Source organism: Simochromis diagramma, unplaced genomic scaffold (genome assembly GCF_900408965.1).
Source record: "Simochromis diagramma unplaced genomic scaffold, fSimDia1.1 OVJJ01000304.1, whole genome shotgun sequence".
NCBI lineage: Eukaryota > Metazoa > Chordata > Actinopteri > Cichliformes > Cichlidae > Simochromis > Simochromis diagramma.
Genome location: NW_024387030.1, coordinates 16,742,934 through 16,760,434, shown reverse-complemented (window position 1 = coordinate 16,760,434; position 17,501 = coordinate 16,742,934). Strand labels below are relative to the sequence as shown.

At 40.1% G+C, this 17,501-nt stretch overlaps 2 protein-coding genes across 3 annotated transcripts; both read left to right on the top strand.

Annotated features, from left to right (window-relative positions):
* Window positions 1-947: 947 nt before the first annotated feature.
* Window positions 948-2,357, top strand: noto (notochord homeobox). The gene is made up of 3 exons (XM_040042366.1): window positions 948-1,497; window positions 1,604-1,791; window positions 1,917-2,357. The coding sequence occupies exons 1-3, from the start codon at window positions 1,119-1,121 to the stop codon at window positions 2,121-2,123; spliced, it is 774 nt and encodes a 257-aa protein (XP_039898300.1). The 5' UTR covers window positions 948-1,118; the 3' UTR covers window positions 2,124-2,357.
* A 2,965-nt stretch (window positions 2,358-5,322) lies between these two features.
* On the top strand, window positions 5,323-15,350 carry emx1 (empty spiracles homeobox 1). Of its 2 annotated transcripts, none has more exons than XM_040042360.1 (4): window positions 5,323-5,481; window positions 9,415-9,828; window positions 11,497-11,681; window positions 14,006-15,350. In XM_040042360.1, the coding sequence occupies exons 2-4, from the start codon at window positions 9,477-9,479 to the stop codon at window positions 14,171-14,173; spliced, it is 705 nt and encodes a 234-aa protein (XP_039898294.1). In that variant the 5' UTR covers window positions 5,323-5,481; window positions 9,415-9,476; the 3' UTR covers window positions 14,174-15,350. The 2 variants fall into 2 exon arrangements, with proteins under 2 accessions (XP_039898294.1, XP_039898295.1); XM_040042361.1 differs by having other exon boundaries at window positions 9,496-9,828; window positions 14,006-15,349.
* The last annotated feature ends 2,151 nt before the right edge of the window (window positions 15,351-17,501 follow it).

Genomic DNA, 17,501 nt, shown 5'->3' with positions numbered 1-17,501 from the left:
GCTCGGGAGGCGCTCTCTGCCACGTCCAAATGATGGAAATGAGCCTGGAAAGTTTGCAGAGCTGGCAATAATCCGGGTTGAAAGAGAGGAAGTTTTTTTGTCCTAGAGTTAGTGTAAAATCACCCCCTTAAACAAAAAAGAAAGAAAAAACCTAACAACTTTTTTTTTAAAATAAAATAAATGTATGCAAAATAGCTGTGCAGTGATAACACTCCACATTTAGTATTTTTAGACCATAAACCAACCAGACCTCAGATTTAGGGCTCAGATTCAGAGCAACTTTAGATTGTTTGAGAAATCAACCAAAGCCTTGCCTTCTCTGAGGAGCTAAAGGACGGGACAGATCAGCATGTGGATTAACGGAGTAATTGAGATTAGCGGAGCTGCAGTTTGGTAAAACCTGCAGCGCTGCGCTCACCCGCTGAATTTGACGCCTCAATTACGCAGGGCTGTTATTCAGTTTCAAGAACCACACCGTTGCTGCTAAAATAAACACTTTGGGAATAGAGTGCATTCGTTTTATACAGGAAACGCATCACAAACTGTTAACACACAGACGCAGTGCTTGATTTACAACTGCAAACACGTATCTTAGCGTGGAATTCAGAATACAGGATACAAAAACAGAAAGCAACACAACATTCCCTTTCTCTGTAGCTTAAAGAAGGTTTCCAATTATGAAGTGCTTAAAGCATCTGTCGACCAGCCTGAACTTAAAGGACACAAAAATAAGATGATTTGGTAACATCAAGGCTTTCCCAGCGGTGATGATTACATTTGGACTTAAGATCCATGCAAGAATTTGTACTCTAGCAAATCTCTTGAGTCCCCCCCCCCAGCCTTCTTCAAAAGGCTGCTCATTCAAAGGGTTAGGATGTTTGACAATCCCAGTTTGTATTACTCCAGCAATTAATTGGATACCTTGTCGGGATGTTCGCCTCTCATCTGCTACTTAGAAAGACAAAGGGCTGGCGGGGGGCTGTTGACACCTCCGTGCGCCTCTGGACTATAAATTGAGACACTCCGCAGAGGAGCAGCATTCACCTTCCTGCTGGACTTGGAGAAGCAACTTTTTTTCAGCAGAGACCTTCATAAACTAATTTTAAACAACCGTCAGCATGCAGGTACCGATCGGAGCTTATGGATACTCCGTGCGTAATTGCGCACCTGCGTCGCTGCACCCGCACTACCAGGGAGGTCAGTGCGAGTCGAAACCACCCAGTGGGAAATCTTTTACTATTGAGGCTTTGCTAGCCAAACCGGAGGACAACACCAGCGGCCGCACGAGTCCTGCTAAGTGCGGAGTAAAATACGAGTCAGCAGCACCATCTCTGCCTTTTACCGGACACGTAGGCTTACCGATAGGACCAGCTCCGTGGGTCTACTCCTCACCCAACGTGTTACACTCAGCGATCCACACGCAACCTGGATATTCCGTCTACTGTTACTCACCTTTCACCTACCAGCCATCGTGTCGAGGCGCACTTTACGCTCAAGGTAAAAACAAACAATCAAACAAAAACATCCGAAAAGTAGTTTGTCTGTAGAAACGGAGACCTTTACGTGGCAGTGTGTGTGATTATATGCTTCATCTGTTCTGCAGCTGCAATGCCCAAAATCAACGTGGGGCTACATTCGCTCAAAACGAAAGGTGGGAAGTCAAAGAGGATGCGCACCAGCTTCACCAGCGAGCAGCTATCCCGCCTGGAGAAAGAGTTCGCCCGGCAGCAGTACATGGTCGGATCGGAGAGATTCCTCCTAGCGTCTTCTCTGCAGCTCACCGAAGCTCAGGTAATAAAATCTTACCGGAAAACACATAGTTTAGGTATTCTTTCAGACATCTCAACAACTTAGTCGTCCCAAGGTAAAGGAGCGATTTCTAAGTGTCTTCTTTCTTCTTTTTTTTTACCCCATAGGTCAAAGTCTGGTTTCAGAACAGACGCATCAAGTGGCGCAAACAGAGTCTGGAACAGCAGCAGGCCAAACTGGCCAAACTGGGCCTGGCTGCTCCACCGAAAAGCCCCGGATCTCAAGGGAACGGAGATGAGGGCGATGAGGATGAAGAGTTCTCCGATTCGGATGTGGATATTGACGTATCTGACGACTCCAATGAGCACTGCTGAACCAACCACCGGACTTTTGACTACAATAAAAAAAGAGGACTTTTTTTTATATATATGTACATATATATATCTGAGAAAAGAGGCTAATAGTCTCCAACTAAAAATATTTAATAGATTTATAGTTTTTTATTTAATTGTCTACATTTATTGCCCTTTTGATGAGTTTGTTTTTGTATATCTGAAATATTAAGAAAATATATTTTATGAAATGAATGCAAAACCTGTCCTGTTCCTTCCTTTATATCCAATTAGAGAGATTTTAGAAGTTTAAGGCAACAGCAGCAAACTCAGCAGCTTAAAGTTTGTTTGGGAAGCAGACATGTTACATCATGTTCTTCAAATCTGAATTTTTAATAGTTTGAGTGAATTTGCTGGATGTTTGCTGGGGTTCATTATTCATTGTCAGTGAAATGTGATCACACAGTTATGAAGAAGCAAATGAATTCATGTTTGAGGGGTTAAAAAAATAAATGGCACATTAACTTCAAATCTGGTTCACTTAGTGTTTTAGAGAAAGACTTGAAATCCTGTTTTCAGAGGCATCATTTAGATATTTCAGAGTTTTATTTAACAAATAAATGAACTTTCATCTTTGCTACATGGAGCAATGTTCATCTTTAATGTGTCCTAAGCAGGTCATTCTTGTGTCTTTCTGGACTTTGCTCATTTCCCCTCTCATCTCACTCTGCCAAGTCTGAGGATGATGGGAGATATTTCCTTCCAGGTTCGATCCAATGTAAAGTCTAGGTTCCCCTCTGGTTTAAGCTAAGCAAATAAATAACCAGCTCAGGGATTAGCTGGGATATCTGTAACCCAGGGTGGTAGGGGTCACTGTGTCTCGGAGCAAGAGAGCTGGGTCTCACTGTTTAATCTGTTTAAATGGTCAATACGACCGTTCTCACTGTTTCTCAGTGGACAGGGCTTCCACATGCCCACCCACCGCCAGCAGGTGTCCTGTCTCTGCTCTATTGAAACGAAAGGGACTCATGCTGTCTGCCTGGCAGACACGAGGGATAAAACAGAAGAGAAGACGGCACGTAGAAAGGATATGTGTCCATCAGAGCAGGTAATTGGGGCGGTCAACTGAAACTCGGTCACATTAAACAAAGAAGGCTGATGGGAACACACAGCGTCTACCTCTATAATCTTAAAAACATATGATGACACATTTCATTTTAACAAATGCATCGTCACAGGGACAACAGAAGGTACAAGTCAGGGATGATTTTAGTTCTAGGTCACATACAGCTACTTTGATCTTCAATGGGTTGGCCAAGTGAAATTACAAGGTAAATGAGTAAAATGAAAGAAAAAGTCTTGGTAGTTCATTGCCCAGACTGTCCTGTAATTCTAAAATATCATGTTTTTATTATTTCTCTGAAAAATGTCTGGGGAGGTTTTCTTTTCTTTTTCCCCCTTTTTTTTAATGTCACCAGGAATGTTTCTGTCATTTAATTGTTTATCTTTTACTGAATTACTTTGGTATAGTGTGAATACCAGTGGGAAGGTTGTCTTTACCAACAGGAAAAGCTGGAAAACCTTTAAAAATACAGCTAAAAAAAAGTTCCTAGCTAAAGCTATGCACTCCTTCACAAGCTTGGAGTCTTCGCTGGGCCAAGTTGGGCCCCCAGGCCTTATGTTTGATACCCCTGATGTAACTAATTATATGAAGGGTTAGGCTTCTTTGCTTCTATGGTAACAAATTTAGTTGCTGAAAGTGATGATTTAAATTTATAATTTAGTTTCTATGCTCACGTTATTTTACCCGAGGCAAAGAACAATTACACAAACATGACATTTGGAAGAAAAACGCACACACAAGTCACACAATCATATTCAATCAACAGAACAACTCCAGATGCAGATACACCTGTTTCTGCGTGCAAAATGTATTTTAGAATAAAGGTTTCCTTTCCCATGCAATATACTATATGTTTCTGACCAACAGGCCACTCAAGCTGACTAATTCACTACAAAAAGTTCAACAAAATCAAGTCAGATATTTCTTTTTCTTCTTTCACTGCCGATCAATTTAACTGTCAATTTAAATATCAGAGTGCAAGGAGACAAGGAGAAGACAGCTGGTCACCGTATCAAAGAGAAGAGTTTAATAAACGCTAACAGAGCTGATCTCTTTCACTGTCTCTTGTCCGCCACCCCCTGCCTGCTCTCTCTTGGTGCCCCCGTTTGGCCTGATTATGGCTTAAGCACCGCTGAAGGAGCAGAATTTGTGTAAAACCACAGAGAACCGTTTCTGATGTGATCAGCTGGGAATCAGAGCCCCCTTCTCCTCTTCTCTGTCCACAGCTCCACGTAATCCCATTGAGGAACAGAAAGAAGCAGCTAGAGGCCTGGGAAAACTGAGAGAGTCCAGGGGAGGGGCGGTGGGGGTCACCGGGCTCATCGTCTCAATTAGCACAGGGCACCTTAACGGCTGGATGCTTGCCAGCGCTGACTGTGCTTCTTAAGACTCTCTGCAGGGTCCGAATTGAAGGCTTTTCTGAAAGGAAACTGTAACATCTTCACTTGTCTCTTGACCGGTCGCTCTCATCTGCTCTCGTGAGCTTTGCATTTCAGCACATTACACAATTTGTCTTGGCGACACAAACACAGTGGGCAATTTTGGTCTATCCACACGGGTCTCTTCAATGTGCCTTTGTTGGGCTGTGTTAATCTGAAACAACTCATCAGCAACTGTTTTGATAACTCGCTCAAGAGAAAAGACCACTCTTTGCTGGGTTTAGTGTTTAGAGCGTGCACATTTCAAGCTATTAACTTTGCTCAAAGCTCAAAATGTTGGGAGAATCAATATTAGGGTTTCAGTGAATAATTAATTGCAACTAAATCCTAATTTTAAGAATGAATTAGTCAATTTGAGTCTGATCTGAGTTTCTTGATGTTGAAGCTGATGTCTCGAAGTCGCTTTCTTGGCCTCAAGAACAGATCAAAGGCCAAAGCATTATTATAATTATTATAATAATTATTATTAGTATTATTATTATTATTAGTAGTAGTATATTGAACTCACTTTTTTGAGGATTATTAGTGGCAATGATGATCCTTATTTGCACCAGTGAGGCCTGTTTTATACTAGCTGTTTTATATTGTCTGGTGTACCTAATTAATTGGCTACTGAGTTTCTCCCCACCAAAAAATTTAAATACAGTTCGTCATATGACTCCCATGAGTTCTTCTTCGCCTTCAGATTGTAATGCAGCTTTGAGGAGGTGTGAAAGTTCTCATGGAATTCAACGACCTGCAGCCTCAATGGAGAGCGCACTCACGCTTTAACCAACATGCGTTTTAGAGCAGGCGATCGTAAAGGGGGGGAATCCCTCTTTGCATTTTATTTGCAGAGGTAAGGGCCACTCTACTCCATCTAATAGTCATTAGCTTTCATTACAAGCGTTTGAAGTAGAGGCAGGGCTTTGTCTCGACGTGAAAGGCTCGCATTTGAGATGCACATTGACTTCTGACACGGGCACGGACAAGAGGGGCTCATGCTCGGAGAACAAACTGCTTCTTTTCTTTGCCAGGAAACAGCAGTTCCTGTTAACGTTGTATACAGCGACGGAGGACGCCATTAAACAAGCTGCAGGCTAAAACAGAAAGACCGCCGGATACCGACTGTGCAACTTTTACGTTCGACAGCAAAACCTTTCATCAATTAAGTGTCATATTTTAATTGTATTGTATCTGACGTCCCAAACTGAGATTTCAAACATATAATCTTAACACTAATGCACTTCCCATCCCATTATTTTTTCCCCAGGCCTTGTTCAAAGTGGGATGTTTGTTTATGCTGAGGAGGGGAGCCGGTGGAAGAGCGGGGCCCGTACAGGTGGCTGAACGACCGCACTTCTTATGCAGGTGCCACAAACGCAGAGACGTGCTACTTTTCTCATCTCGTTATAATGGGGTGAAATTTCCCAAGTATTTAAGTGGAAGAGATTAGCTGAACACACAACGCTAATGCGAAACAAAATGGCCAATTAGGTTATTAATGAACGGAGGAAGGGACCGAGGCGGTCTGCGGACTGATTTGATCTCATGGCTTTGATCAGCGTTAGGGGAGAACGAGCAGACAACACACGGCGCTGATCTTTGTCACACAGCCCCAAAAGCTGAATAGCCCAATATTTATTTAGTTATTTCCTTTTAATTCACAAGTAATTTTCATTAAAAAAAATAATATGCATCAGTTAAAACTTAAACTTCTTGTTCTCCAACTTACAAGCCCTCGTGAAGCCCCTCGCCAACCTGGAACCGCTGAGGTCACAACTTCCCTTTGATCTCCGCGGATAAACTCAAAATCCTTACAACCTTACGGTTCCTCACGTCAACCGCTAGATGGCAGCATTGACATAAAAGTCTGTGTTTTTCAGGGAGCTGTAAGAGCATTTCAATCTTCCGCCACTAGAGGACAGCACTAATCTAAACTGCCGTCACTCGTCACAGTTGTTTCCTTTTTTGACTGTGAGGAACTGAACAGTTTAAAATGTATTATTATTATTATTATTATTATTATTGTTGTTGCTTTTGTTGTTGCTGTTGTTGTTGTTGTTGCTTTTGTTGTTGCTGTTGTTGTCAACTTCATATCAGTTGATTAACATTTAAAATTATAAGATACAAATTTATTTTAAGTTATGGATAAAAGCAGGCTGTTTAGGGTTTACCGTAAGCGCCCCCCCTCCATCCGGTTATTTCTAGCTCCTGCAGGCTACCTGCATCTTGGAACATCTCCGATCTCTCTTCTGGGTTTTCTTAATACACAAAATGTGCAACGATTTTTTTTCTCCGGTCACACTGGACATATTCATACGTGTGTTGGGTGCTTTAAAGAGTTGTCATTTATCTCGTTTTATTTGATTCTTAATGCACTAAATGAGAATTAAGATCTCGAAAAGGTTTCAGATTGTTGCAGCTGCTACATTGAAATGTCACTATAAAAGCTTTAAGGAAACAAATCCATTAAAACAGTCAGTGCACTATTCTTGAAGATCACTTTGGTCAGACTGAGTAATAAGGGGGCCTCGGGGGTGAAATCAGCAACAGGTACGGAACAAGGTTAGAGCGCTTTCCTTTGTTTTTTGTTACAGCAGAGCGATTTGATCATCTATTAACCAGCCGCGATCAGGGTCAGCGCGTAGAGGCCCACAGGGTTTCATCATTAAACTCAAGGCGGCATTTTTAACCCACTCAGCCATCCTTCAAGTTCCTGCTTCTGATGCTGGACTGTTTAGATAGAGAACTGAGCTGCGTGACTGATTCCTGAAACGTTTCCCTGTAAAGGCGGTGTATTCATCGGCGCTGTTTCCTTGTTCCTCTTATCTCTCCTTACATTCTCTACCACTATAGGCTTGTGGAACTTACCGCTGACCTATACGACTAAAATACTTGTGAAGGTTAAATTTAAAGAGTTAAAAAAAACTCCAGGGTTTAATTTTACAGCTATTTCGCGGCAGACCTTTCAATAGACACTTATAGTTATGCCACAGATGTGGATGATTTCCTGGCAAACTGTATTAGGAATTTATGATCCACCAAGAATGAATGTTAAAATAACTGAATAGCATTTATGCGTCGCCACAATCCGCACCGTGTAATTACTATAACTAAAAGAAATGGAAGTGTTCAAGGAACAGCCCCATATTAAGCTTTTCGAACAATGACCCATTCCCAGAACCGATTGCTGTCTTTAGGAGCCTTTAGCTCTAAAAGCCTAATCAACAGCTTGTTTTACCTCATAATTTCCATCGGTAATGATTTTCTAATGCAACCCCAACGCGAAGGAGCATATTAAGAGGATAATTATTAACTTGGTTAGCGCGCAATGGAAGCTGAGCGCCGAGGGAGCAGCTCTAGTAATGACAAACAGACTTTCTCCTGCTAAACTGTCCTCACAGAGGACAAACTCACAGACGTTTTCTTAAAAATATATATAAAAAAAAAACACAAGGCGAATTAATGACGCCGTTATGTGCTTACAATAAAAGGTAATAATAATAATAATAATAATAATAATAATAATAATAAATGAGCTCAATTTTTAACACCATTAAAAAATACAAATACACGTTGTGACCTGAAAGATGCTTCGATCTGATTCGACCAAATTTAACAACGTTTGCTTGACAAATTTAAATTTTAAACAGGAAAAAAAACTCTAAACTAAAATTAAAAATAACACCTGTAACAAATATTATTTCTCGCCTTTTTCTCCTTTTTAACCGGAGCTGTTAAGTCGAACGTGCACTTATTATTGCACCGATTGAGAAACATTTCAAATCCACGGAAAATTTGATTTAAAAAAACAAAAAACAATCAGCGGGACACCTCACATTGTAGAGAGAAAGGATGCTCTGCTGCAGGGAGTCTGACTCACCAGAATCAGCATTCTTCACTGATTCATGTTGTTGTTGGGTTTGTTTGTTTTTAAAAAAATATATATATTATGAAGATCACATAAAAACATGAAAGACAGAAGTGGAGTTTCGACTGTAGTAATAATAATTATTAATAATAACCTCAATAAAAGAAAAATAAGCCGTATTTGAAGCTAAAACTTTGTATTGTCTTATTCTGAGAGGCACATAAATCTCATAATATAAATCTAATTTTGCTCTTGTGTGTGCGTGTGTTTGTAATGAGAGTTGAAAGAGAGCCTAAACGTTAAGTTAAAGGTGAAAGATCCAAAGTGTCTCGATGAGTCAGCTTTAAAAAAACAAAAAAAACAAACAAAAAAAAAAACAAAACTTCTTAACGAGCGTCAGTCAAATACTGACACTATGAGAATTCCTGAACTGGATGAATCTGCTGTGGGACGAGTGGGACCTTCTCACTCCCGCAGGCGGACTAGTTTTTTTCCCCCTCCTGTAGAAAAACTTGACATTAAAGCTGAACGCGACATGCAATGACCCATTAATTGGAGCATGCTAGTTTTTCTCAGCGTGCCCCTGTAACTAAGCTGCCCGGTCTTGTGTGATCTACAAAGCAGGTACTTGAGGAGACCTATTGGCAGGTGCTCTGGTCCAATCAGCTCCCTCTTTCCGCGCAACGTCAAGCCACATGGAAGGTTTCGGGCGCTTTTCTTGGTGCGCATTTGCGCGCAGAAACCCTCCGAGCGCGCACGGGCTCCGTGAATCAGGACAATTTGCAGCACCGTTGAGTTTTCTAGCAGCATCTTAGAGCTCGTGTAGACAAACCCTTCACCCACCCTCCCCCTAACACCCCCACCATCTTTGGCCATGATGCTTCTCTGAGAGTGGGCTTCTTTTTTTTCCCTTTACAGCAAGAGGAAGGAAAATAATAAAGGCTGATCGCGTTCTTTTTGGTTTCCCTTTCTACCGAGAGATGATGTTTTCGTCTGCAGGCAAGCGCTGCTTCACGATAGAGTCTCTGGTCGCTAAAGAGAACCCTCTAACGGCAGAGGATCCCATCCGCCCGACGGCTTTAAGTTACTCCAACCCGACGACAGATGCCTTAATGAACAGTTACCAGGCTCCACCACCGGCCAGGTCCCTCTACCAGAGCCCGGACCTGGTGTTCCCGGAGACGATGAACCACCCCTCACTCACCGTGGCTCCTCACCAGCTCGGAGGATCCCACCTACAGCATCCGCACTTCTTTGGGACGCAACACCGAGACCCGCTCAACTTTTACCCCTGGGTGTTACGGAACAGATTTTTTGGACACAGATTTCAAGGTACGCGAAAATGCGAATGCAAAACATAATAATATAATAATAATACTAATAAAAGTTTTTTAAATTATTACTTCGTTTAAAGATTTGCAGATGTGTGCGTATTTTGAGGTCCACTGTTGGGCTATAAAGGCCAGAATTCTTAGTCTAGAATTAAACAATGCGTTATTCTGTGCGTAAAATGGTGAATAAAGTAGGTGGAGGTGATTAAACTAATAAAATAAGTGTGTGCATAACACGTGGTTTCCATAGTAAACTAAATATCTTTGTGTGGGATTTTTTTCAACAATATGACTGTAGATTTCAAAAGCATTTTTAGTCGAACAATAAACTGTAGCCGCAGATATCACAATCCACAAGACCACTGACAGCTTGCAGCAGGCTTGTTGGGCTCCTCTCATGTTTCCCACTCTCGTTTGCCCTGCAGCTACTCTCGGAAAACCACAGGAGGAAAAGATAAGCAGCCGTGTTGTGTTTTTTCCCCACATAAAATAAAATTCGCCTTAGGTGAGGCTACAGTTTTTTTCATTTAATTAAAAAATCTTGCACAAAAGCCAGTCCACAGAGGCAAAATAGATCAAATCTACCATAATAATTTCATCGTGAGGGGAGGGATGCGGAATAAAAATCTGATGCAGAGAGGCTTTGAACACAGCTAGTGGTGACAAACCTCAGCCACACCGACCCTCCAATAACTATACAGCACTAAGACCTGTTATTAGTAAGACATGAAAAATAATCTACATCTTTTTATTCATTCAATCATTTTTAATTACGAAATTGTCTGGACAGAAAATGTCATTTTGGGGGGGGGGGAAAGCAATGTTGCAAACGCATAAAGGGCCCCTTAATTTAAAAACAAAACAAAAACAACTAAATAAATCAAATATCTGTATCATAATTATACCTTAGGCTAATTAATACAGACATTAGCCTTATTGGATGTAATTGGGTAATATGGGACATTTAACAGAATTTGTAAATGTAAAAAAAACCCAAACAAACAAAAACCCAAACATTTATTTTAAATAAAACAGTTTGCACCAAAAAATAACTCTGAGAAATATTGACCATAAAAAAAATTCTCAAAAATATTTTCAGTCTCACCTCTTATACCCTAAAAAATGCAAAATAGATCAGACTAAAGACAATAACTTTTAAAGACGCATTTAATATATTTAGCTGTAGTCACATAAATATTTTTATATATTACGATGTGTTATGATGTGCTATTTTATGACTCTATTCCGAATGTGTAGCCATGTACTTTCTTATTTAACTATAAATGTCTGATCCTGATTTTTGTCACGATTTATTTATTTTTAAAATGTGCGTAAAGTCATTCAGCCTAAAACTGCGTTATAGGGCAAAACTGTCTTTAACGAGTTTACCAGAAAATGAATTTATTGTGTTTTTTGTCAGGTTGGACAGTTTACAATGCCACGTTCAAACGGGCCTAATAAATAGCACGATTGTGCAAAACAGCATTTTGTTATCGTACTTTTGTATTAATACGCTTCTTCTTTTTTTTTCAAATGTCAATTCTATTTTATTAACAAAAACAGTAATAAGTGAACCATTATAACTTGTTTTGTTTTTTTCTCGGGAAAATAAAATAAGAATGAACTTTTTCCATGACTGACGTTACCGTTTCGTTGACTTCGCTGTCAGGTAACGACGTGTCCCAGGACAGCCTGCTCCTCCACGGCCCTTTCGCGAGAAAACCCAAACGCATCCGGACGGCCTTCTCTCCCTCCCAGCTCCTCCGGCTGGAAAGAGCCTTCGAGAAGAACCACTATGTGGTCGGAGCCGAGAGGAAACAACTGGCCAACAGCCTGAGTTTATCTGAAACGCAGGTAGGTTAAGCTAACGCTTGCTTGTGTAAATTAATTGCTAACGTCGCTTAATTTTGTCGTCAATACTATTACTGCTAATAAACTATTACTAGCATTTGGCTAGTTCTGGACTCTTCTACAACGTTATCTACACATAGCTACAGCTAAAATAGCCCTAATATTTTAAAGCCCAAGCAACGACATTAAAACGGACAGCAACAAAAGAATAATAAAAAAAATAATTTATAAAAATAATTTATATTTATTTTCTTACGTAGCCAACAATTTTTTATATGTTATATTATAGGTTTTTACTCGTCTGTTTAGTTGTTAGAATACATTTATTTGAATGAATGCACTGTATTGCAGAAAACTAGATTCAATTGTAATAGTTTATGGCAATTTTATTTGTATAGCACATTTTATGTGTAAACTCAATGTGTTTAACATGAAAGATAAAAACATAAAAACCCATGTAGGTCTGCTGTGCCTTCAGGCAGTAAAAATAACAAAACAATCTTTACAAAGATATAAAACACAACACACACGTACAAGGTAACACACACTGTTATTAAGTGCAGAGCTGCGAGAATGATAAAGTTTGAAGTTTGTCTTTGATTGTGGACAGAGCTCTGACTGACCTCAGGGCAGCTTGTTCCTAAGAACAGGACCCGGGTAGCTGAGAGCATTCTCAGCACACTTTGATCTAATTCTGGGAACAGTTAAAAGATCTGCACCTGATGACCTGAGAGGTTTAATCGACAGGGAGCAAGTCAGAGATTTATTGCGGGGCCAAACCATTTGGAGCTTTCTGAATTAATAGGATTTTAACGATGATTCTGTGCTGAGCTGGGAGACTTTAATATGTTCAAATTTCTGCGTATTTATAAGGACTCTGCTGCATTCTGGACAAGCTGAAGCCTACTGATAGTTTGGATGATCCTTCAAATGGAGCATTACAGCACTCTTGATATGGATGCATCAAGCACTTTGATATAAGTATTTTCAAACTTTTTAAATATATATTTAAGTGTCAGAAAGAAAAAACAGTTCTTGTGAACCTGTTAACATAATGAAAAACAGAGAATTAAAGTCCAAAATGAAAAAAAGTTCCTGACTTGATCACTATGTTTCAGAGACAGAGATGATAAATATACAAATATTTTCTTCTTGTTATTCTAATTTCAATAATGGATATTCAATAATGGATACATTAGAAATTTAAATTAACAATAATTAACTGAATTTATCTTACATGACATATCTGTAGGCCTGTGCACTTGCATTTCTTTAACATTTACCTGACCCACATTTTGCAAAAAGAGTCTCTCAAAGGGATTTCACTCATGTATGCTCTACCGTAAGCTGTGGTAAATATTATTGATGCTTAAGTTTAATGAGTCCACACTCTGTGGGTGTCAATTAGGCTGCCTAATAGGTAAGATTAAAAGATATTTCCTCAGTCAGCAGTGTGAATATATTCGGCTTGCAAGTTTCTGGTTTGTGTCAGTCAATAAGGCGGCTTGCAATTAAGCAGCAATTGAATTATGCAAATTTTAAAGACTGTCAAACGAATACTAATAAACTCACTTTATTGGATCAGCAAGATTAAACGATAGCATCTACATGGGTGATAGCAAGGCCCATGTCATCAGTTTATCTTAAAGTTAGAAAATTTGGATAAGATTAATCAAGTCACTGTGGTCATGAAATAAGCACGAAATACTGTAATATACTATAACGTATATAATGCAGCTCACCCTCAACCCTTTAGCTAAACAGGTCATTCACAAATTACTGTACCAAGGATCTTTAAGCGTTTGCTCTGAAAAAAAATTTACCCCAAAGCCGAGCAAAGTAAAGATTAAAGAAAAGTAATGTAAGTGTGAGTGTGTAGTACTCTGACTACATACAGGTTAGTCAGACAGGTTCATATTACAAGGTCACAGCAGCAACCGTCTGGAAGCTTTTAAGCTTGATATTTCACACATTTTATGCCATCCTTAGTCATTAAGTCTTTATGTGCATTTCTGTTTTCCCTCTCGCTTGCTAAACAGAATAAACTGCGTTGCTTTATTTTATTTCCCTTACTGCATTTCAACAATACAAGTCAGAAACACAGTTTGCCAAAGCACATACTTTGTAGTGCCATAAAGAAAGAGAGAAAGGAGCTTCTTAAGGAGTAATTATCGTGCCTTTATTAGATCAACAAAACCACAACATGGCCATCATTTATCTTATTAGCTGCTTGCGCGTTGGGAAACTCAAAATGTGCATCTAAACAGATGTTCGTTAAGTCTTTTCCTTTTTCTCGGGTCACACACTGAGTGCTTTTCTCTATCCAGGTGAAGGTGTGGTTCCAGAACAGGAGGACCAAGTACAAGCGACAGAAGCTGGAGGAGGAGGGACCAGACAGCCAGCAGAAGAAGAAGGGGAACCACCACATCAACAGATGGCGCATCGCCACTAAGCAGACCAGCTCCGAGGACATTGACGTGACCTCAGAGGACTAAATCTGCGGTCCAGCCTCTGACAATGCTGCCCTACCCCTGCGTCTGCTTGTGACGCATCAGAGGACCAATACTATTTATTATGTAATATTATTAAGTATAATTAGGCACATTAGAGGAAGACTCGAGGACTTAATATGTGATCACTGCTCATCTCTTCATCAAGGAGCTATACTCTGTGACACTGGGAGGGGTGGGGGGCATCTTATTTAATGAAATCTCTTCTGATTGTCTCTGGATGAGGAGAGATTCTGACATCGTTTGATCATTTTGGTTGTGTGACAGCCAAACATGAAGAGACATGACACCCTCTACCATGGTGTTTTTGTTGTTTTGTTTTTTTAAATTGTACATAGACCAGTGAAGGTTACGTGTTTCATGAAAGCTGTTTTTTTTTTTTTTTTTTGGGGGGGGGGTGTTACCACTTGCTTAGGTCATTAACACTTCATCACTCGCCCTACTCCACCACCTGTGTACCAAGTTAATTTAAATTTCTCCTCACTTACAAGAAGGAGGTGATCCACACTACGAATCCACCCGGTGAGTCGGAGGACGCACTCGGTGCCAGACCGGAAGAACAAAAACTGGGGAGAAACAAACAAACAAAAAAAATAACGTAAAGAAGCACACATCAAAAGAAGATTCAAAGATCCTGCATGATTTTATTCCCACTTTCACGCCTTCAAAGCCGTCTTGGCTCTTTGTTACACTTCCTAATGAAGATTCTTCACAGTAATGTGACTCTTGGCCAGCTGTGCATGACTCTGGGACAGATGAGAAGCTGCAGAGACCTCTGGTGTTCGGGTTAACTTGAGCTGCATAGTACAAGTTCACAGCTTCGTGCTTCTTCTGCCATGGCACATTTGTGATCGTGAATGTGTGCAGATTTCATCCAGCACTGTGTGTAGTACAAAAACGTAATATGACCGGAACACATTTGTGCGAGCGGAACGTGTAATTACAGAAAGATGTTTTAGAAATAAAAGTAAAAATTATTTCTCTGATGGGATACGCCATTTTTGTGTGTGTGTGTGTGTGTGTGTAACTCAAGTGTTTTCTTTTTAAACTTCAGATACTGCAAGATTACATTCCATTACAGCCATTGCAGTTACAGATTTGATTTATTACGTCTTACTTTCAAACTCAAGATGCATGCAAGTGATGGGAATGACAACCCGGCAATACTGGAGCACAAATGAAGGATTTTACTGTTCTTTTGCTGTAAGCTGCAGCAAATCTGACACTTTCAGAAGTTTTAATTACTGCTTAGGTGGGTGGTGCAATCCAACATCCCTTTAAGGTGGTTTCTCTTTGAGATTGATGTGTCAGGAATGTTGCCGGACAGCTGCACAGGTGTCAGGTGTGTTAGCCATCAGTCTGTATTTCCTCTGAATTCCAGCAGAAATAGCACAGAAATCATTCCCATCCAGAGGCTGAAACTCCTGGAAAAAAAAGGAGGGAAAGTAGTTGGCATTGTGCAGAAGCCTTTTCACCAACTGCCACAGTAATCACCTGTCAAAGGAAACGGAAGGAGCCTCTGCCTAATGACCCCGAGGCTTTAGAGATGAGCCCTGACGGCTGACCCTGATGACTTGTTTTGTAAGCTAAGAGGCACGGAGACGTACGAGTAAAATGCACTGCAGTAGTGCTCACTTTTTTCTTGTTTTTTTTTAACAGCGGTGCACAATACATCAGACATCTGGAGGTGTAAAGGGGCCATATGTTTTGTTTTGAGTTCCAGGATATCCTATACTCACTGCAGGTGCAAATACATTGTAAGAGACATTGACGGTTTCCAATCATCTAAACAAACACAATCAAATGGGCTTATTTTTAAACAGTACAGTAGCTCACTGACACTAAAAGCTGTCTTGACGGTGAGCGGGTTGCTTAAGCCCAATCACATCTTGATTAGCTATAAGGTCAGCGCAATTAACGCGAGCTGCACCTCTAAGTCGTCTGTTAGGAAAACAATTAAAGGCAAAAATCAAGCTCATCTCCCTAAACGCCCGGTCTCCTGTCGCCTTAGTCAGCAGAAGGGAGAGTTTAGGATGAGAGCAGGAAACCAGCGTGAATAACAAGTGTCTCTCCAGACGTGTAGGGTTAGGAGCTGCTGCTGCTGTTGTTGCTGCAAAGGTGTTAGAAAACTCGACCGAATCACTGTGGGTTTAATCAGGATTTTCTCATTACTTGCTTTCTGGGGGATGATTGCAGCTTTGTGTTTTCTCAGTAAAACGTACAAATTACACTGACTTTAAAATTCCTCGTTGAGTGATAAATCATGCAGTGCAACGCACACACAGAATTACACGTCTAATTACTGAAAGAATGCTGCTAACTATGCCCTGGTAGCATTTACATGGAGCTCAAAGTATAGCTGAAAAACTGAAATTATAGGGCACAACCCACAGCACCTTTAGAGATGACGCTGAAAAACATTTGCTGGCTGAAAAATATTATTCAACATAGATTTAGTGGATGTAATTAGAAATAAATAAATGCAATATATCACCGTAACCACGTTAAGCAATTTTTATTTTTGTTATTTTATGGCTATTTTATTGTTTTTATTTTAATGTTAAATTTAAAAAATAAATTTACTGAATTTCAGTGAGATATTACAAAGCTAGTAAGCAGCTTCCGGTGATGGGACGCCTTGATCCTGCATTATAAACGTCTCAGCTGTTGGATAAGCTATGGCGGTGGAACCACTCTGCTGGACAAACTATGGCACAATTTCTCAAATCACATGATTTTAATGAATTGTGGCCTTCTTAAAAAAAAAATAATAATAAAAATTAATGACATTTTCTGCAACATATGTTTTCCACAGCTTTATGATATGCAAATATCAGCCAACAAATATCAATATCGTTCAAGTTCTGTTAAAAAAAAAAAACCCAATACCTTTTGATTACCAGTTTATAATCTTCCTCAAAGGTTTCACATACTCACCTACAAGAGACACACAATTGATACCCAACCAACCCCCCCCCCCCTCTGGATTAATCAGACAGATGCTGATAAATCCACTGTGGATTACAATTTAAATTACTAGCTCAAAAGCTACAACATGGTGCTCTGTAACATCAGATGACATTACAGTTAACAGGCCAGAAATAAATCTGATGACAATAACTTGGTGAGAGATGTGCGTCGTTATGAATGGGGTTTTGTTTCCATTTATTCATCTCACCCTGGTTGTGTGCCATAACTCACACCCAGCAACCTCCACTGATCCTGCATGTGGCTTCTTGTTGAATTACGCTGGAGTGCAGCCTACTGTGCTGTGTTCCCTCAGCAACCGGGCAAACATACTAATCACACACAT